At 39.9% G+C, this 16,196-nt stretch overlaps 1 protein-coding gene across 4 annotated transcripts in view; it reads left to right on the forward strand.

Moving 5' to 3' along the window:
- Nucleotides 1-16,196, forward strand: part of itpr3 (inositol 1,4,5-trisphosphate receptor, type 3) — a 191,701-nt gene that overhangs the window by 166,913 nt on the left and 8,592 nt on the right. For all 4 annotated transcript variants that reach the window (XM_042098198.1, XM_042098197.1, XM_042098199.1 and 1 more), the window contains 10 exons: nt 1,327-1,413; nt 3,855-3,965; nt 4,507-4,699; nt 4,803-4,916; nt 5,228-5,400; nt 8,057-8,221; nt 8,324-8,513; nt 9,375-9,505; nt 11,886-12,051; nt 12,250-12,410. In XM_042098198.1, the coding sequence (XP_041954132.1) occupies nt 1,327-1,413; nt 3,855-3,965; nt 4,507-4,699; nt 4,803-4,916; nt 5,228-5,400; nt 8,057-8,221; nt 8,324-8,513; nt 9,375-9,505; nt 11,886-12,051; nt 12,250-12,410 (1,491 nt within the window). The remainder of the gene's footprint in view (nt 1-1,326; nt 1,414-3,854; nt 3,966-4,506; nt 4,700-4,802; nt 4,917-5,227; nt 5,401-8,056; nt 8,222-8,323; nt 8,514-9,374; nt 9,506-11,885; nt 12,052-12,249; nt 12,411-16,196) is intronic.

Raw genomic sequence — 16,196 nt, forward strand, 5'->3', positions numbered from 1 at the left:
ACACAAACACACGCATAAATACACACACACACACACATAAAGACACACACATAAACACACAATAGACATGCAGGCATACGTACACACACACTCACATGCACACACACAGGCATGCACATAAGCACACGCTACCACGCACACACACAAAAACACAAACGCTTACATGCATGCATGCACAAACACACATATGCACGCACACACATACACATAAAAACACACACATAGGCAAGCAGGCACACGCACACACACACCTATTTTCGGCACAATAGAGTGACAGCTGTAAAACCTCTCCTACAGTATCTGTTAGGGACTGGCTGAATCTCCCGTCTCACGCTTGCAGAGTGACAGAGAGGGACAGTGATGAGAAGTACTGAGTGTAGGAGGGAGCGAGAGTTGCAGTGCTTAGCTGCTCAACACCATGGGGTTTGTGCACTACGCCAATTGTTCGGGTTAACAGCGAGGTGTGGATATGAGAGCAATATTATAATATTATAATATAATATTACAATAATTAAAAATTGCTTGCTAGGTTGCGGGGCGCTAGCTGCACTCAAGCCGCTCCGTCTAGCGTGTTTTTGTTTGTTAATTTGTTATTTTTTCCCGATTTACCAAACATTTTGCCTTGGTTTATTTTTAATACTTTAGTTAAGTTTAGTGAAGTTAAATTAGTGGATATAGTGATCTTTGATTTAATTGTTTTATGTTATTTTTATTGCTGCGTGGATTGCACAAGTTTTGTCCAGGACTTGACTGTTTGAGGAACAAAGTTTCATCCAGAACTTTCATCCTTGCTGCTGCTCAAGGACATCTGGCTGAAGGGCCGGTGATCATCATCAGCTGAGCTGGTTGGTCGGCAGAGGAGTGCAGATTGAATAATATTTTTCAGCCGGTTAGACGCAAACCAATTGGACTAATTTAACATGGATTAGGGATTTTCTTTTTTATTATTTCTTTTATTTTATTTCATTTCTATGTTTTTCTTTTTATTATTTGTTATGTGGTGGAGTAACGGTGGAGTGCTTTACCTAAGATATTCTCTGTAAGAATTGCACCTGCTGCCTCCAAGTCTTTCCGGAGCTTTCTCAGATTGCTCCTTGGCTCCTGGACTACTCTTCTGTCTATCCTCCTGACTCCCTGGTCAGAAATCTTGCGAAGAGCTCCTGTGCATGGCCGGCGTTATCACCCAAGCATAACCTTACCACCCAGCAGAAAATCCACCAGAATTTATCATTAACCTGTCCCCCCTATTAAGATTTTTTAAATTTTAACCTTACTCATCTTAGACATTATTTTGTCAATGTGGATTTCTTTCTTTTTCTCTGGCAGTTGGCACGCCACAATAAAGTCTTGCTGGTTCTCTTGAAACCTCCAAAAAAAAGCAAGGAAGATGGAGAGGAGGGCATCAGCTCCATGGTAGGACAGGCACTTTTTAAATTGTGTGTGTGTCTGTGTGTGTATAGTGCATAGTATTGTACTAGTGTAGAATCATTGAGGAACACCCATGCTTTTTTGTTATTAAGATATCAGAAATATAATGGATGCATTGTTAATAGTGTAAATGATTTTATTACACGGCTCTTCAGAGTGCTGCAGAAAGTTCCATTCACATGAATGGGCCTTCCCAACGTTCGGGCCTATGTTAAATCTACATAAATCACCGGCAAAGCATTTAATCACCGCTGTCAATGGCAACGGGTTTTGTGCTTCTGATTAATGTCTTTCTTTCATATCACTACGCAAGGACTGGAACTTCATTCAAACGTGAAAGCAGACGGTTGATCAGCTGTGTTCTAAAGAATGTTTGATTCAAGTTCAGCAGCGTGTGTTGTTGCGAACTATTTGTTTCTCAGCAAATGCCACGATGAACGGTAACAAATAGGCTAGGTTATGTAGGCTAAAGTCATATCGTGGGGAGTTTATTATTTCGTTTTTGGCAAGTAGCCGTATAATAAGCGGGATAATGTATAGAACGCCGGTCATTACTGTTAAAATAAGTCCCTTCAGGGCTCCGCTGCGCGTCGGGGTCCGGTTCGCCCTGTCGGGACTTATTTTCCCAGTAATGACCGGCGTTCTATACATTATCCCTTACATTACAGCTAGTGGATTTCAATAGACTATATGCAGTATCTGCATTATCCATGTATCAACTAGACACTGTGCATTAATCCTAAAATATCATATGTATAGGTGTAATTGCCTTTTTCCAATGAAAGTTTCATTTTATGAAAATGGAGGAAACTGTGCCCTTTTCTTTAAGAGTTTGGTGGGAGTGTGAAGGACATTTTGTAATTTGTATCTTATATTTTAGGATTAACCCAATGAGGCCGGCGGATACAGAGTGTGTCCAAATTCACACCCCTTCTTTTCTGTTGAATCTCTCACAGAGTACTCATCTCACAGATATCATATGCATATCATGTGAAATATGCTAGTGGCTAGCTGCTGTGATAACCGGTTTGCGAGGAAATTTACTTTGAATCTTTATGAAATTTAATCATATTTACATTCTGCATACATTCTGCTTCCATTTCCACACTCATTCTTCTCAGTGGAATATCTCACGGACTCTTGACTCAACACAAACATATAATCTGGTTTTGAAATTGCAGCAAATTTCTACATGGTCTCCCACTTTGGGCTGAAATTCTAATTTAAATAATAAACTTGTTTTCCATAACAAAGAAACAAATGTTGGTCAAGGCATGCACAGATCAACAGTGCTTTTGGCTACATGACATCTGCACATATGCAAGCACAGGTTACAGTACTTCAGGTCACAAGAGAAGTATAAGGCACACTTTTCATCCAGTGGTTCAGTGACAAGACTTCAGTGAACAAAATTCATAAAGAAAAAAATTTATTAGTTAATGTCAGTACATATATTTTTGTAAATTGCGAAGACATAGAGAATCCCACCATCATGATTGTTATATTGCCAGATTCCATAAAATCCCACCTATGCAAGAAACATCTCATGGATGCACTGGGACGCATCCTCAGTGATGTATCCTGGGATCATTGGGTGTTTTGGGTCTCGCAACATCATACACCCTCGCCCAGGCGACCCAGCCACGGTTGAACAAGCCCCGACTTGCGTCCCAGTAGCAGACCACGGATCAGCCCTCTTAATCCAAAGCCACCTTATGGCTTTTTCTGTGGCTTCGCTTGCAGATTGAATGGCCCTCTACTTGGCCTCCCCTGTCACGCCCAAACTACTAAGGACTTTGCAAAGTGAGCGTCCTGCAAAGCCTCTACAGCCGACTTCTATAGGCTCACAGAAGGTGTTAGCGTGTTTCCTCTCATTGGCTTCCTCAATACGCTCTTCCCAGGGCACCGTTCCAGCATGATCAGGTGTTTGGAAGCCTCGGAGGTAACTATCATGTCTGGGTGGAGACTTGTTGTTGAAATATGCTGAGGGAACCTCAGCTGTTTTCCCAGGTCGACCTGCAGCTGCCAGTCAGAGGCTTTGTGGAGGAGGCCTGTTGTTAATTGTGGGTGCGCCCGGGGTTTCTCTCCAGCTCCTTCTCCTTCTTTGGAGCATGATGGTGTTAGCTGGTGCTGATGGCTGAGGCTAAGCTCTCAGCAATTGCCTTAAGCACCTGGTCGTGGCGCCAACGATAGCGACCATCAGCCAGAGCCTTTGGGCAGCTGCTGAGGAGATGTTCTAAGGAGCCTCTACCAGAGCAAAGAAGGCAGGAAGGTGTCTCACTCTTCCCCCAGACATGGAGGTTCGCTGGGCTTGGCAGGGCATCGTAGACAGCTTGTACAGGAAACGGACCAGATGGAAATCGATATAGTATGATTGATTTTTGTGTGTGCTTAGTCAGCTAAATGGTTTTGTTTGTATCCCTCAGTTAAACCTGAACAATAAGCAGCTCTCCCAGATGCTGAAGTCCAGTGGGCCCATTGAGAAACCGGATGAGGAGCCCCTGGAGTATTATGACAGGCACACATCACAAATTGAGGTAGGCTGGCAAGCCTGGAGATAATTTCATAGGCAATGATACTGTACCACAATTAATTTGTATCATCACATGCATACACAGTTTGTATAAACAAATCAAACATTTACAGTAGACATATACAAAAATAATAAAAATGTTGTGATCACAGTTGAATTATACGTTTGATACTGAAAGCAACAGGAATCCATGCATTTCCACAGAATTATTTTTGGAATCTGCTCAGTGCTCACAATTCTACATTCTCAGTGCCCAAAGGCCTACTGCAGGTATCTGCAGTTGTCACTGTGGCTTACAGCAGCAATTGCTGTAAAATTCACAAGAATTAACAATTTTTTTTTCAAAAATCAACAAGGGTCCCCATGGTCTCCAGCTTCTTGGAGCCCTATTGTTGCCCCTTGCGGCTATATTTTCATTTGAGCTTATTACAGCCATTGGAAAATTCCCAGACAGTTATGTGTAATAGATATCCAGTCAACTGTGGAAGAACAATGACGAGATGAGCAACATGTAAGAATGTACTTATATGTGTGTCTGGACTCAGATTGTGCGTGAGGATCACAGCATGGAGCAGATTGTGTTCCCAATTCATCCTATCTGCGAGTACCTAACAGAGGAATCAAAAGTCCGTGTGTTCAATACGACAGAGCAGGATGAACAGGGCAGTAAAGTTACACACTTCTTTGAGCAGACATCCTTTCTACACAATGAGATGGAGTGGCAGAAAAAGCTACGCAGTAAGAAATCCTATTCATCATATCTCTGACAGTCTCTGTTATATAAATGAACAGATATGATCCTATTCCTGAAAGACTAAAATATTTGTGTGCATGTGTGCAGGTATGCCAGTGTTGTTTTGGTTCTCAGGTCGCATGGCATTGTGGGGAAGTATCTCCTTCAATCTGGCTGTCTTTATAAACCTCATTATTGCCCTCTTCTACCCATATAACTCTGGTGAGAAATGGCTATTCCCCAAATCTATCTGTATTAAGATTATTCTAGCTTCCTCTTATTTAATATATTCCTCCTGTCATGGCATATTGGTATTTCAAAACATGTGAGCAGTGCTTGAAGTGGAATAAATACTGGTACTTCTGTGAGCAGGGATTTATAATTTTTTTACAATTTATTTACAATTTATTGTTTATTCTGAGGTTTTTGTACCTTCCTAATTTTCTATTATTATTAAGCCTCTATATCTGGTCATGTGAAAAATATATAAATCATTTAATAATTTTGGTTAAACATGTTTTGTGCTCTCTCAGGTACCATAGATTCTTCGCTATTGGCTATGATGTTCTGGGTTTTTGCGGGACTGTCCATCATGGGCCTGTTGTCACAGCGTTATGGGCTTCGACCCCTCACTGTAGCTCTCATACTGCGCTCCATCTACCACTTTGGCATCGGCCCCACTCTTATCCTGTTGGGAACCCTGAATGTGAGTTTTGACTCTTGAATGTATAAAACAGTTTCATCTGATTAAAAACAAAAAGGTATTGATGTACTTGTATTCAGCACATTTTTATGGCAAATACTCTTGCAAAAAGTACCTAAACAATGACATGATTGATAAGTACAGTACAGAACAGTTCTCTTTGAGTTGAACCACTTCAATATCAACTTTTGGAAATAGCCTGCAAGGACAAATCCAGAACAAAACTGCAGGTCCGGATGGTGTCAGCATCAGGGGTATCAGACCAACTGTCATGATTGCTAAACTTTTGATTCCTTTTAATGCTGTCATTGGTTGACTCCATTGATCTGTGCTAGTGATTAAATTATACTGTTTGGTTGTGGGCACTGCAGATTACGTTAAAGGGAGGTTTACCTGATGAAGTAAAAGCTTAGTAAATTCAAGGCAATATGCGAGGGTGCAACGTTTCACTTTCTGCGGACAGAAAAAAGCAGTATTTGTGCAGTCTTTGTACAATGGGCCCTAAGAATCTGAACAAGCTGAAGATGAAGGGGGGGCTATGTGCTGGGGATAGCACCAGAGTCCCTGGCATTGGTTGTTGAGAGAAGAACGTTGTACAAACTGCTCAACATAACAGACTTCACATCACCTACACAACCTACTAGTGAGTCAAAAGAGTGTTTAGCTGGATGCTCCTTTAACTCTGCTGTAACAAGGATCACTTTGTTCTTATCTTCTGATTGGCAATGTGCATTGCATAATGCATATTGTACTTGAATTTACGCTGTTTTACATCGTAGTTTGATAATCTCTATACATCTATCTATCTATCTATCTATCTATCTCTCTCTCTCTCTATATATATATATATATATATATATATATATATATATATATATATATATATATATCGAACAGCAAGTCTCCTCATAGATATTTTAGATAGCATTAGGGGATATTCAAGTTTTCACATTCAGATTTTGCCTCTTGCCATGTAGCCTGCTCCTCATGAACAGGCATTCAATCAGCTCGATCTGCACTTTAGACGGATAATAAACTATTTACTTTTTTTCATTTTTAAATTGGTTTAGTTTTGGTATTTATTAGTGCTGTCAAATGATTAAAAATTTTAATCATGATTAATCGCTGAATTCTTATAGTTAATCACGATTAATCACATATTTTATCGCATGATTAAAATTCTATTATTTTACATTTCTGAACTTTCCAGGAGTCCATGTTAACAATATAAAGCAATTATTGTGTATCTTGATTAGGATTCAAATGAAAGCAAAGCAAGTTACTTCATTAACTTAACTTTAAGACGTAGGTCTATTTGGTTATTTCAAATCAAATTTCAAAAGATGTGCAGCAGACCTAAGGCAACACAATATATTCTTCAGAAATATTGCTAATAAAGGGCATAACAAACATAAAATACTATATTCATTATCAGTTGAAAATAAGGAAAATAAGGAGTTCAGTTGAAAATAAGGAACTTTTCGACATGAGTGCACTGCCATTTTATAGGCCTACAGTCTATGGTGCACTGTCACTTGCCACACACATCAGCGCCGAAGTTTTTAACAAACAAACACTGGATGAACAATGGATTTTATGGAGCGGCGTCGACCAAATATAACTGAATCGTGATTTACACGGCGGCAAAGTGCGATGCATTTAATCTGCATCACGCCCCATTGATTCTAATGGGAAAGACAGATAGCCTAATCACACCTTGACGTTACATCTAGTTATTAATTTACAGGCCATTCAATAATTTTACTAACACGGCAGTTATAAAGAATTATGTGTATGTAACTTACTCATGTCGAAACAATGTAGGCTACATTACAACCCATTCAGCACGTACTAGCTACACTTACCATATCCCATGTAAAACGGTTAGCTTGCTAGCTAGCTAACTGTGGATCTTCAGTATAACAGGCATGGCCAATTATCTCACCTAGTTGTAGGAAAAAGGCTACGTTCATATTACAAGTGATAGAATGAATGTGTGACTTATGTTTAGTTGATGTTAAGCTTAAAGTTAAGCTTGCCGAACTTAATTATAGTCAGCCATGGGCAGTTTGACTGTGCCTACATTCGTGATACTCCTGTTAGTAGGCTAAACTGGAAAGAGCAAAAAATAGGAACATAATGGTCTCATTAATCCCATAAACACACAGATAACTCTTACACCAACCTTATTTTGTGCCTTTTATTCACAGATTTAGTAAGTATAACCCCTTTTTGCTCCCCACTTCTATGCAGCATAGGTTTCCATTATCCAAACAGCTCCCTTTCCCCTAAAAGGGGGCGTGTACATGCAGCACAGTCTAGCTAGATCCAGTGTGGTGTTGTAGTTGTTTTAACGTTACTAGTTATTGCAACAGCTTGTGAAAAAACGACAAAGTTTGTTACACCAAAAAGAACGTTAATATCGCGATAAAAAAATTGACGCCGGTAAAATAGGTTTACGTTAACGCTGTTAATAACGCGTTTAACTGACAGTATTTATACAATCTGGAAGACACATTGAATCCCACATTGGATGCCAAATGTCATTATAAAAATAATATTATTTATTATTTGCAATTGTGAAACCTTTACATGATGTGATGACTTACATTTTGTAATGTACATTGTACATTTGTGTACGTACATTTTTCTTTTACAGCTTATCAACAAGATTGTCTTTGTTGTTAGCTTTGTTGGCAACAATGGCACCTTTATTATGGGATACCGTGCAATGCTGATGGATGTTGAGTTCCTTTATCACCTGGCTTATGTGCTGACCAGCACCCTGGGACTATGTGTGCACGAGCTGTTCTACAGTATCCTGGTATTATTAATTTAATATGTATTCAGACATTCAATTCTGACACAAACTCAGTGAACAGATGTATTATGCTATGCTTGCACTACTGTCATTCTCTCTCTACAGCTGTTTGACCTTATATACCGTGAGGAGACCTTGTTTAATGTCATTAAGAGTGTTACACGGAATGGGCGCTCTATCCTGCTGACTGCACTTTTGGCCCTCATCTTGGTCTACCTCTTCTCCATTGTGGGCTTTCTGTGCTTGAAAAATGATTTCATTATGGAAGTTGACCGTTTGCCAAGCATGGATACAGGTAATGTGTCTCATTATCACATAACTAATTTAATAGAATTTATTTGAAGTAAGTAAGACCAACTTGAATAAATTGTTATCATTGAAATTAAAATGGCTTTTTTGTAATTACTTTATTTCATGAAATGCTCAACACTCAATTGTAATCTATAATTGGGATTACTGCTACTGATTAAATGTTACAACGGCAGGTCTTAAGTCACATAGTTTGGCACTGTGGAACATTTTGGTTTTCATTTTCACACGCATGTTAGGCTAGGTAGCAAACACTGCATGCATGATACAAGTCTTAAAGGGGTGGTTCAGGATTCTGGATTTAGGACCTCATTTCCAAGTTAGCAAGTGTGATATTTATCAGTGGAGACCGTTTTAAACATGTTTCATCCAATCCTTCTAGTTGCAGAGTTCGCAGGTGCTAGGCTAGCGCAAGTCATCAGTATCAGACTTGAATCCCCATCTCTGGCAGGAACTTCAATCTATAAGACTCTATAAGAATCTATAATCTCTTTCAACAACACATTAGATCTCATAATCTGCTTAAGTCTGATTAATCTGCTGAAATGCCCTTGAGCAAGGTACCTAACCCCTCACTGCTCCCCGAGCGCCGCCGTTGAAGCAGGCAGCTCACTGCGCCGGGATTAGTGTGTGCTTCACCTCACTGTGTTCACTGTGTGCTGAGTGTGTTTCACTAATTCACCGATTGGGTTAAATGCAGAGACCAAATTTCCCTCACGGGATAAAAAAAGTATATATACTTATATATATTTATACTTTTACTGATTCTATACTATAATTCTCAAAGTAAGTACTGCATATTCCTGTGTGCATGTGTGTGTGTGTGTATTTGTGAATGTGACGGTAGATGAGGACGAGGACGAGGACAACACAGAGCCTGCCTGTGACACACTGCTCATGTGCATTGTGACTGTGCTAAACCATGGGCTCAGGAATGGAGGTGGGGTGGGAGATGTGTTACGCAGACCATCTAAAGAAGTATGTATTCAAATTGTGTTTAGTCAGTTAAATCCTTTAGTTAATATTGGTAAAATCTTTCTTGTCAAGTGGTGACTTACAAATAATGTACAAGTTGATGGTTGGAACATATACAATTATCTTTTAAGTTGAATGAGCACATTCTTTCATGGCACAAAATAAGTAAGGATGTCCACACAGTTTAGCTCCTAACCTGTCTGGGTCTTCTTCAGGCACCTGGCCAAAAGAAAGGTGGGATGTGCACACAACTACTGTAAATAAGGGACATTGGGCATCTGGGTAGCAGAACCTCATGTACTTTTGAGGTGGAAATGCTACACTTTGGTGCCACCACTATCCAAATGCTGTGAATTCCATTATCCCACTGGTCAGTAAAAAAAATATGGCTTGTGACTTAATGAACATGGGAAATTGTGGGTCCCAAAGCAAGACCAATTAATAACCACAGCTAGCTAGCTGATGAGGAAAGCATCCTCATCATGATCATCATCACACTAAAAACATGTTGCAAAGTACAAAGGCAAAATACAACATTGACAAAAATATTAGGTTTCAAGGAAAACAAACATAAAAACAATAGAGTGAAGCAGGGTTGGAATTTCACGGTGGCCACAGCCTTAGTTGCCCCTTGTGTTTGACGCGATGCCTCTTTAAAAATCGGAAGTTCCCAGGCCACTATGGCCTTGGTGCCCTGCATGACTGGTTCCCCCTTCTTTCCATAGTCTGCTTAGTATCCAACTGATGCAGCGATTTTAAACCTATGCCTATCAAAATAATATTCACATTAGATGGTTCTGGAGACAGCAAGAGTGAAAGAGTAAGTGACAGCGCACGGCAAGAAAAGTCATTCAGCAGCCAGAAGATAAGGAAAGAAATGTAGATTTGGAAAGTTTTGGAAAATAAAAGCCTAATGTTAGCTGTGGGGAATTCATTGAACACTACCCTGGCATAGCCTGAGTGTTATGACGTGATATCCTTGCCTAGAGCCTAGAGTTGAAATCAAATTAGTTTGCTATACATAGGCCTATGGGGAGATGATTAATTTACCAAGAGATTGAGACTGTGAACTATCCATAGAAAGCATAACATTAGCCCATACTGTATGTGGTGTAGCCTACTGGTTAATTCATGACTTTGTTTTGACCAAATTTGTCAGGTAGAACTGCCTAGGTTCATTTAGCTTCATTTTATCACCTATGTTTTTGTTGCTTCAATAGCTTATCTTGTTAGTCTTTGACAAAAATACTGCAATATACAGAAAACTTCAGTCCTCTTGACGAGGGCATTGCAATTTTTCCAATTATTTAACAAAGTGCCTTGCTGACGTCATATATTTAAGCAATAAGCCCCGAGAGGCCGTAGGTTACACTGATTCTACAACAGCTAAGGGGCGTTGTTAGGCGGAGTGCCTATCAAGTTATGGTAGTGCAGTATTATAGAACGAAATGCGGTCAAAGTGTATGTTTATGCTGGATTTTACAATGGCATCGAACGTGATTCAGCCAATCACAATCAAGGACCGGAACTATCAGCTTTAGAAAATTAATTATAATACTAAATGTGTCTGTTGATTTGAAGTAATGTTGTAGTGTGTCTCTCCTTATAATGTGTTGGCCATAAGACATAATGATACAAATGAATGGAACATGGCAAAACTCGATTTCCTACCTCACATATTTCATAATTGCTTTTCCATGTCCCAGCCCCTTACATGATAGAGATTAATTAACAGAGATCAAGGACAGGGCAAATGAAATTGAAACGATCGATAAGTTTAACTAGCTCTAATATTAGCGAGTTGTATTTGTGTGTAGTCCCTACTATAGGCCCACATTCAGGCGTATTAGAACAGAAAGTTATGTATCGTTTGCGTAGCAGACGTTATGCCACTGCACAAGGCTGTTCACCATCCATTTGGGTCCGGGCTGGAGCAGAGTGCTTTCTGCATGCCGTCCAGTCTCGTTAATAAAGTCTCTGACAGTAGTATATTTCCGTATGTTTTGCTTACGCAGGCAGCGCGGATTTTAAAAATGGTGTGGCTGTGAATGCAAGTTTGACAGTGGGTTTGGCTTATGAGTTAGACCAATCACGTAGACCTAGGTCACTAAGGGTTCCTATGCGGTAAAAAAAGACCCTGCACTGAGGTCGGAGCTGAAAGAGTTATAGGAACTGCAGTCAGAGGTACTTAATAATCCCCAAATTGGTCTGGTCCGTACATGAGAACACAAGTTCTAGGACCTGCAAAAATCTCTCTGGTGCGAAAGGGACTAATGTGTATTAGAAAGAGCACTTTTTAAGGAAAAAAAACATTGCATAATTTAATATATCACATAAATAGTTGATCATTTCACCCCTACTGTATTTCTTTGTCTACTTGTAGGAGGCCTTATTTCCAGCGCGGGTAGTATATGACCTGCTCTTCTACTTCATTGTCATCATTATTGTTCTGAACTTAATCTTTGGAGTCATCATTGACACTTTTGCTGACCTTCGCAGTGAGAAACAGAACAAAGAGGAAACCCTGAAGAATACTTGCTTCATCTGTGGTATACGATAAACAGCAACATATCATGTTTTTTCTACCCCCACTGGTTTAATTGAAAAGAGAGTAAATTCTTTGCTGGAATAAGTTTCTTTGGTGTTTATTTCCTCTGTGTATTCAGAACCCCTGAATTTTGAAAGGATTTCTACAACTTTCTGCTTTTATAGGTGTGTGTTTTTTTGTTTTAATCTTTTTTCCATAGGTCTTGAGAGAGATAAGTTTGATAATAAGACTGTGTCTTTTGAGGAGCACATCAAGTCGGAGCACAATATCTGGAATTACCTGTATTTCATTGTGCTTTTACGTGAGAAAGCCAAGACGGATTACACTGGTCCAGAGAGCTATGTGGCCCGTATGATCAAGGTAATGCAACATGTGGCATTTAAAGCCATATATGGTACATAACACACAGCAGTCTTAGGTAGTGTATATTCAGAGGTTGTATACTGAGGAGTTAGTAAAACAAAGCTTCTTTGTTACATGTGAGCATTTAAGCCAAATGATTTCCCTATACTACATGCAATATTTCACACAACATAGTCGCTCTCTATCACCTTTGGGATACTGCCTTCAGATGGTACACCGAGCCATCCCTCTCTCCTTCATCCTACTGCACATGCATGAAGCGAGTGTACACTGGCGTGAATGTCTACTGCTGCTCACCACACGAAACTGTTGTGTTTGTTTTGGATTGTTTGGACTTGTTTGGGCTTTCCCTGGGTGCTGTCCTTGACGTTTTGGTTTGTGTATCTGCTACTTACTCTATCACTGGATTTGTTTGTCCACTATAACCAAATGGACTCACCTGCTTGCGTCGGACCTGCTCCCCTTTTCTGAGCGCGGGTTCAAGCACCTTCACCGGCCTAACTCGAGCCCACTCTGCTTTAATGCAACTTGGCCATGAGCTCAGCTTGTTATCCGTGTTTTATGGGGAGTTAGGATGCGGTCCATCCATCTAATGTTGCTATCAGCTTACTCGTCGTATCGTCGACATTGTGGATTGTTTATTTTTATGACTCTCTCATGGCTAGGCAAGCCACTTGCAAATCCATCTACTCTGTAGCTGACTTGTTACAGTTGAACTCGTCGTCCCTGCGTCTGCCCTCAGGAGTTTACAAACTGTGCGTCGGCTTTGGCATTCCGACAGTCCTGTCGACGTTACCATCAGCTAGGTGATGCAGGCCCAGAGGCTCTGACTCCCGGAATCTACGATCTCTGGCTTCGATCATCCCGGTCCATCGGTCAACTCATCTCACTCTAAAACCCTCACGCTCCGACGGCGGAGTCAATGCGGCTAACCTCCGTCTTTTAACATTCCAAAAGAACTCCTCCTCGTCGTTGTCAGCGACACAGCAAGCCCCAGTCAAAGTTGCTCTATTAAATGCTAGATCAATAGCTAACAAAAGCTTAATTTTAAATGACATTATTACATCCCACCACCTGGACTTTTTGTTTGTGACTGAGACTTGGCTTAGCACTGGTGACTTGTCGTCACTTGGTGATATCTGTCCTCCTCATTTCTACTCCATAAGTTCCGAGTAAGTTTCTTAAGTTTCGAGATGTTTACCCACCAATGCCTACTCCTCCTTTGAGGTTCAGCTTCTGATGATAAATGTGTCTACTCCTGTCCTATGTGCTCTGGTGTACAGACTTCCCAAAACTAGTAGTATTTATATTCAGGAATTTTATGATCTTTTGTTATTGATTTTATGGGATTTTAACATTCACATTTGCTGTCCAACTAAGCCTATGGTCTTTGAGTTTTTAAGTCTTGTGGAGTCTTTTAATTTAAATCAATCAGTTCTAGGCCCAACTCATCAGAAAGGGCACGCACTAGATCTGGTTTTATCTTTCGGTTTCCCTGTTTTCAACTGCACAACTACTGACACTACTATCTCTGATCACTTTCTGATTGAGTTTGATTCCACTTGGTCTAATCCCGTCCTTCCCCCTCCTCCACCCCCTTCCCTCTCCCGTTCTATAAACTCAGCCATAGCTGCCCTTTTCTCAGACTCTTTCACTCATACCCACCTACCCCATATCTCTCTAGCCCTATCCTCGTGCCCTGACACTCTTGAACTGGTCTCTATTTTCAACTCCGCTTGCTCTGACAATGTAGCCCCTCTAAAAGTAAAAAAAATAGTGCTGTCAGTTAAACGCGTTATTAACGGCGTTAACGTAAACCTATTTTAACGGCGTCAATTTTTTTATCGCGAGATTAACGTTCATTTTGGTGTAACAAACTTTGTAGTTTTTTCACATGCTGTTGCAACAACTAGTAACGTTAGAACAACTACAACACCACACCGATCTAGCCAGACCGGAAACTAAACAATACGCACTGACGAATGGAATGGAACAGAACGTTGTATGTGCTGCATACACGCCCCCTTTTAGGGGGAAGATGACTGATATAATGGAAATCTATGCTGCATCAAAGTGGAGAGTGAAACGTGCTTATAGTAAACTTATAGAAACAAACATGAATAAAAGGCACAAAATAAGGTTGGTGTAAGAGTTATCTGTGTGTTTATGGGATTAATGTGACCATGTTCCTATGTTTTGCTAGGAACAGTTTACTAGGAGTGTCACAAATGTATCGATAGGCACAGTCAAACTGCCCGTGGCTGACTAATTAAGTTCAGCAAGCTTAACTTTACATGTCATAACATCAACTAAACATAAGTCACACATTCATTCTATCACTTGTAATATGAACGTAGCCTATTTCCTACAACTAGGTAACCGTTTTGCATGGGATATTATGATAAGTGTACATGCTAAATTTGTATAATAGCCTACATGGGGTATTACAAACGAATAAGGTTGGTAATGTACATTGTTTCGACATGAGTAAGTTACATAAACACAATTCTTCATAACTGCCGTGTTAGTAAAATGATTGAATGTCCTGTGAATTAATAACTAGATGTAACGTCAACGTGTGATTACTAGCTGTCTTTCAATGATATAATGTTAACATGTTTTCCGCTAAAATGGGGCGTGATGCAGATCAAATGTATCTTTATGATGATGCGCCGTTAGTAGGCTACGTAAAGGCATGCTGCACACACTTGGTTGGGCTAACGAGCTGGCCAAAGAGTAGTAGCCTAGGCTGACGCATTAGTTATGTGCCGCCAAAGATTTTTTCACCGTCACTTGTTCTGTTATCAACATTCCTCTTTGGCTGCTACTATTTGCGATGCACTCTGCTTTCGACATTCATTTACATTAGATTCCATTCTTTTCAATACAACTCCGCACACCAGCATCACACTTTGCAGCCGTGTAAATTCAGTTATATTTGGTCGCTGCTCCATAAAATCCATTGTTCATCCAGTGTTTGCCTGTTAAAAACTTCGGCGCTGATGTGGGTGACAAGTGACAGTGCACCATAGACTGTAGGCCTATAAAATGGCAATGCACTCATGTTGAAAACTTCCTTATTTTCAACTGAACTCAAAGATAATGAATATAGTATGAATATAATATTTTCTGTTTGTTATGCCCTTTATAATGTGTGTAGGCCTACATTTTGTGCATGCACTTCTGCAGTAGCATTTATTTCAGTTTATATCAGCTATATTTCTGAAGAATATATTGTTTTGCCTCAGGTCTGCTGCACATCTTTTGAAATTTGATTTGAAATAATCAAATAGACCTATGTCTTAAAGTTCAGTTAATAAAGTAACTTGCTTTGCTTTCATTTGAATCCCAATCAAGATAAACAATAATTGCTTTATTGTTAATATGGACTCCTGGAAAGTTCAGAAATGCAAAATAATAGAATTTTAATCATATCATAAAATATGCGATTAATTGTGATTAACTATAGGAATTCAGCGATTAATCGTGATTAAAATTTTATTCGTTTGACAGCACTAAAAAAAACATACGGCCCTCTGCTCGGCTTCCTGGCTAACCGAGTCCACCCGCACTCTCTGTCATGCCTGCAGACAGGCGGAGAGGAAATGGATAAAGGACAAACTCCGGGTGTCTTGTGAAATTCTACAAGATGTTTTAAAACAATACCAACTTTTAGGTAAAGAGGCCAAGGCTGACTACTATGCCACTCTGATAAACAATCACACAAATCGACCCAAAGTGCTGTTCAAAACTATAAACTCTGTTTTGAATCCGTCAGCCACT

Source organism: Alosa sapidissima, chromosome 7 (genome assembly GCF_018492685.1).
Source record: "Alosa sapidissima isolate fAloSap1 chromosome 7, fAloSap1.pri, whole genome shotgun sequence".
NCBI lineage: Eukaryota > Metazoa > Chordata > Actinopteri > Clupeiformes > Clupeidae > Alosa > Alosa sapidissima.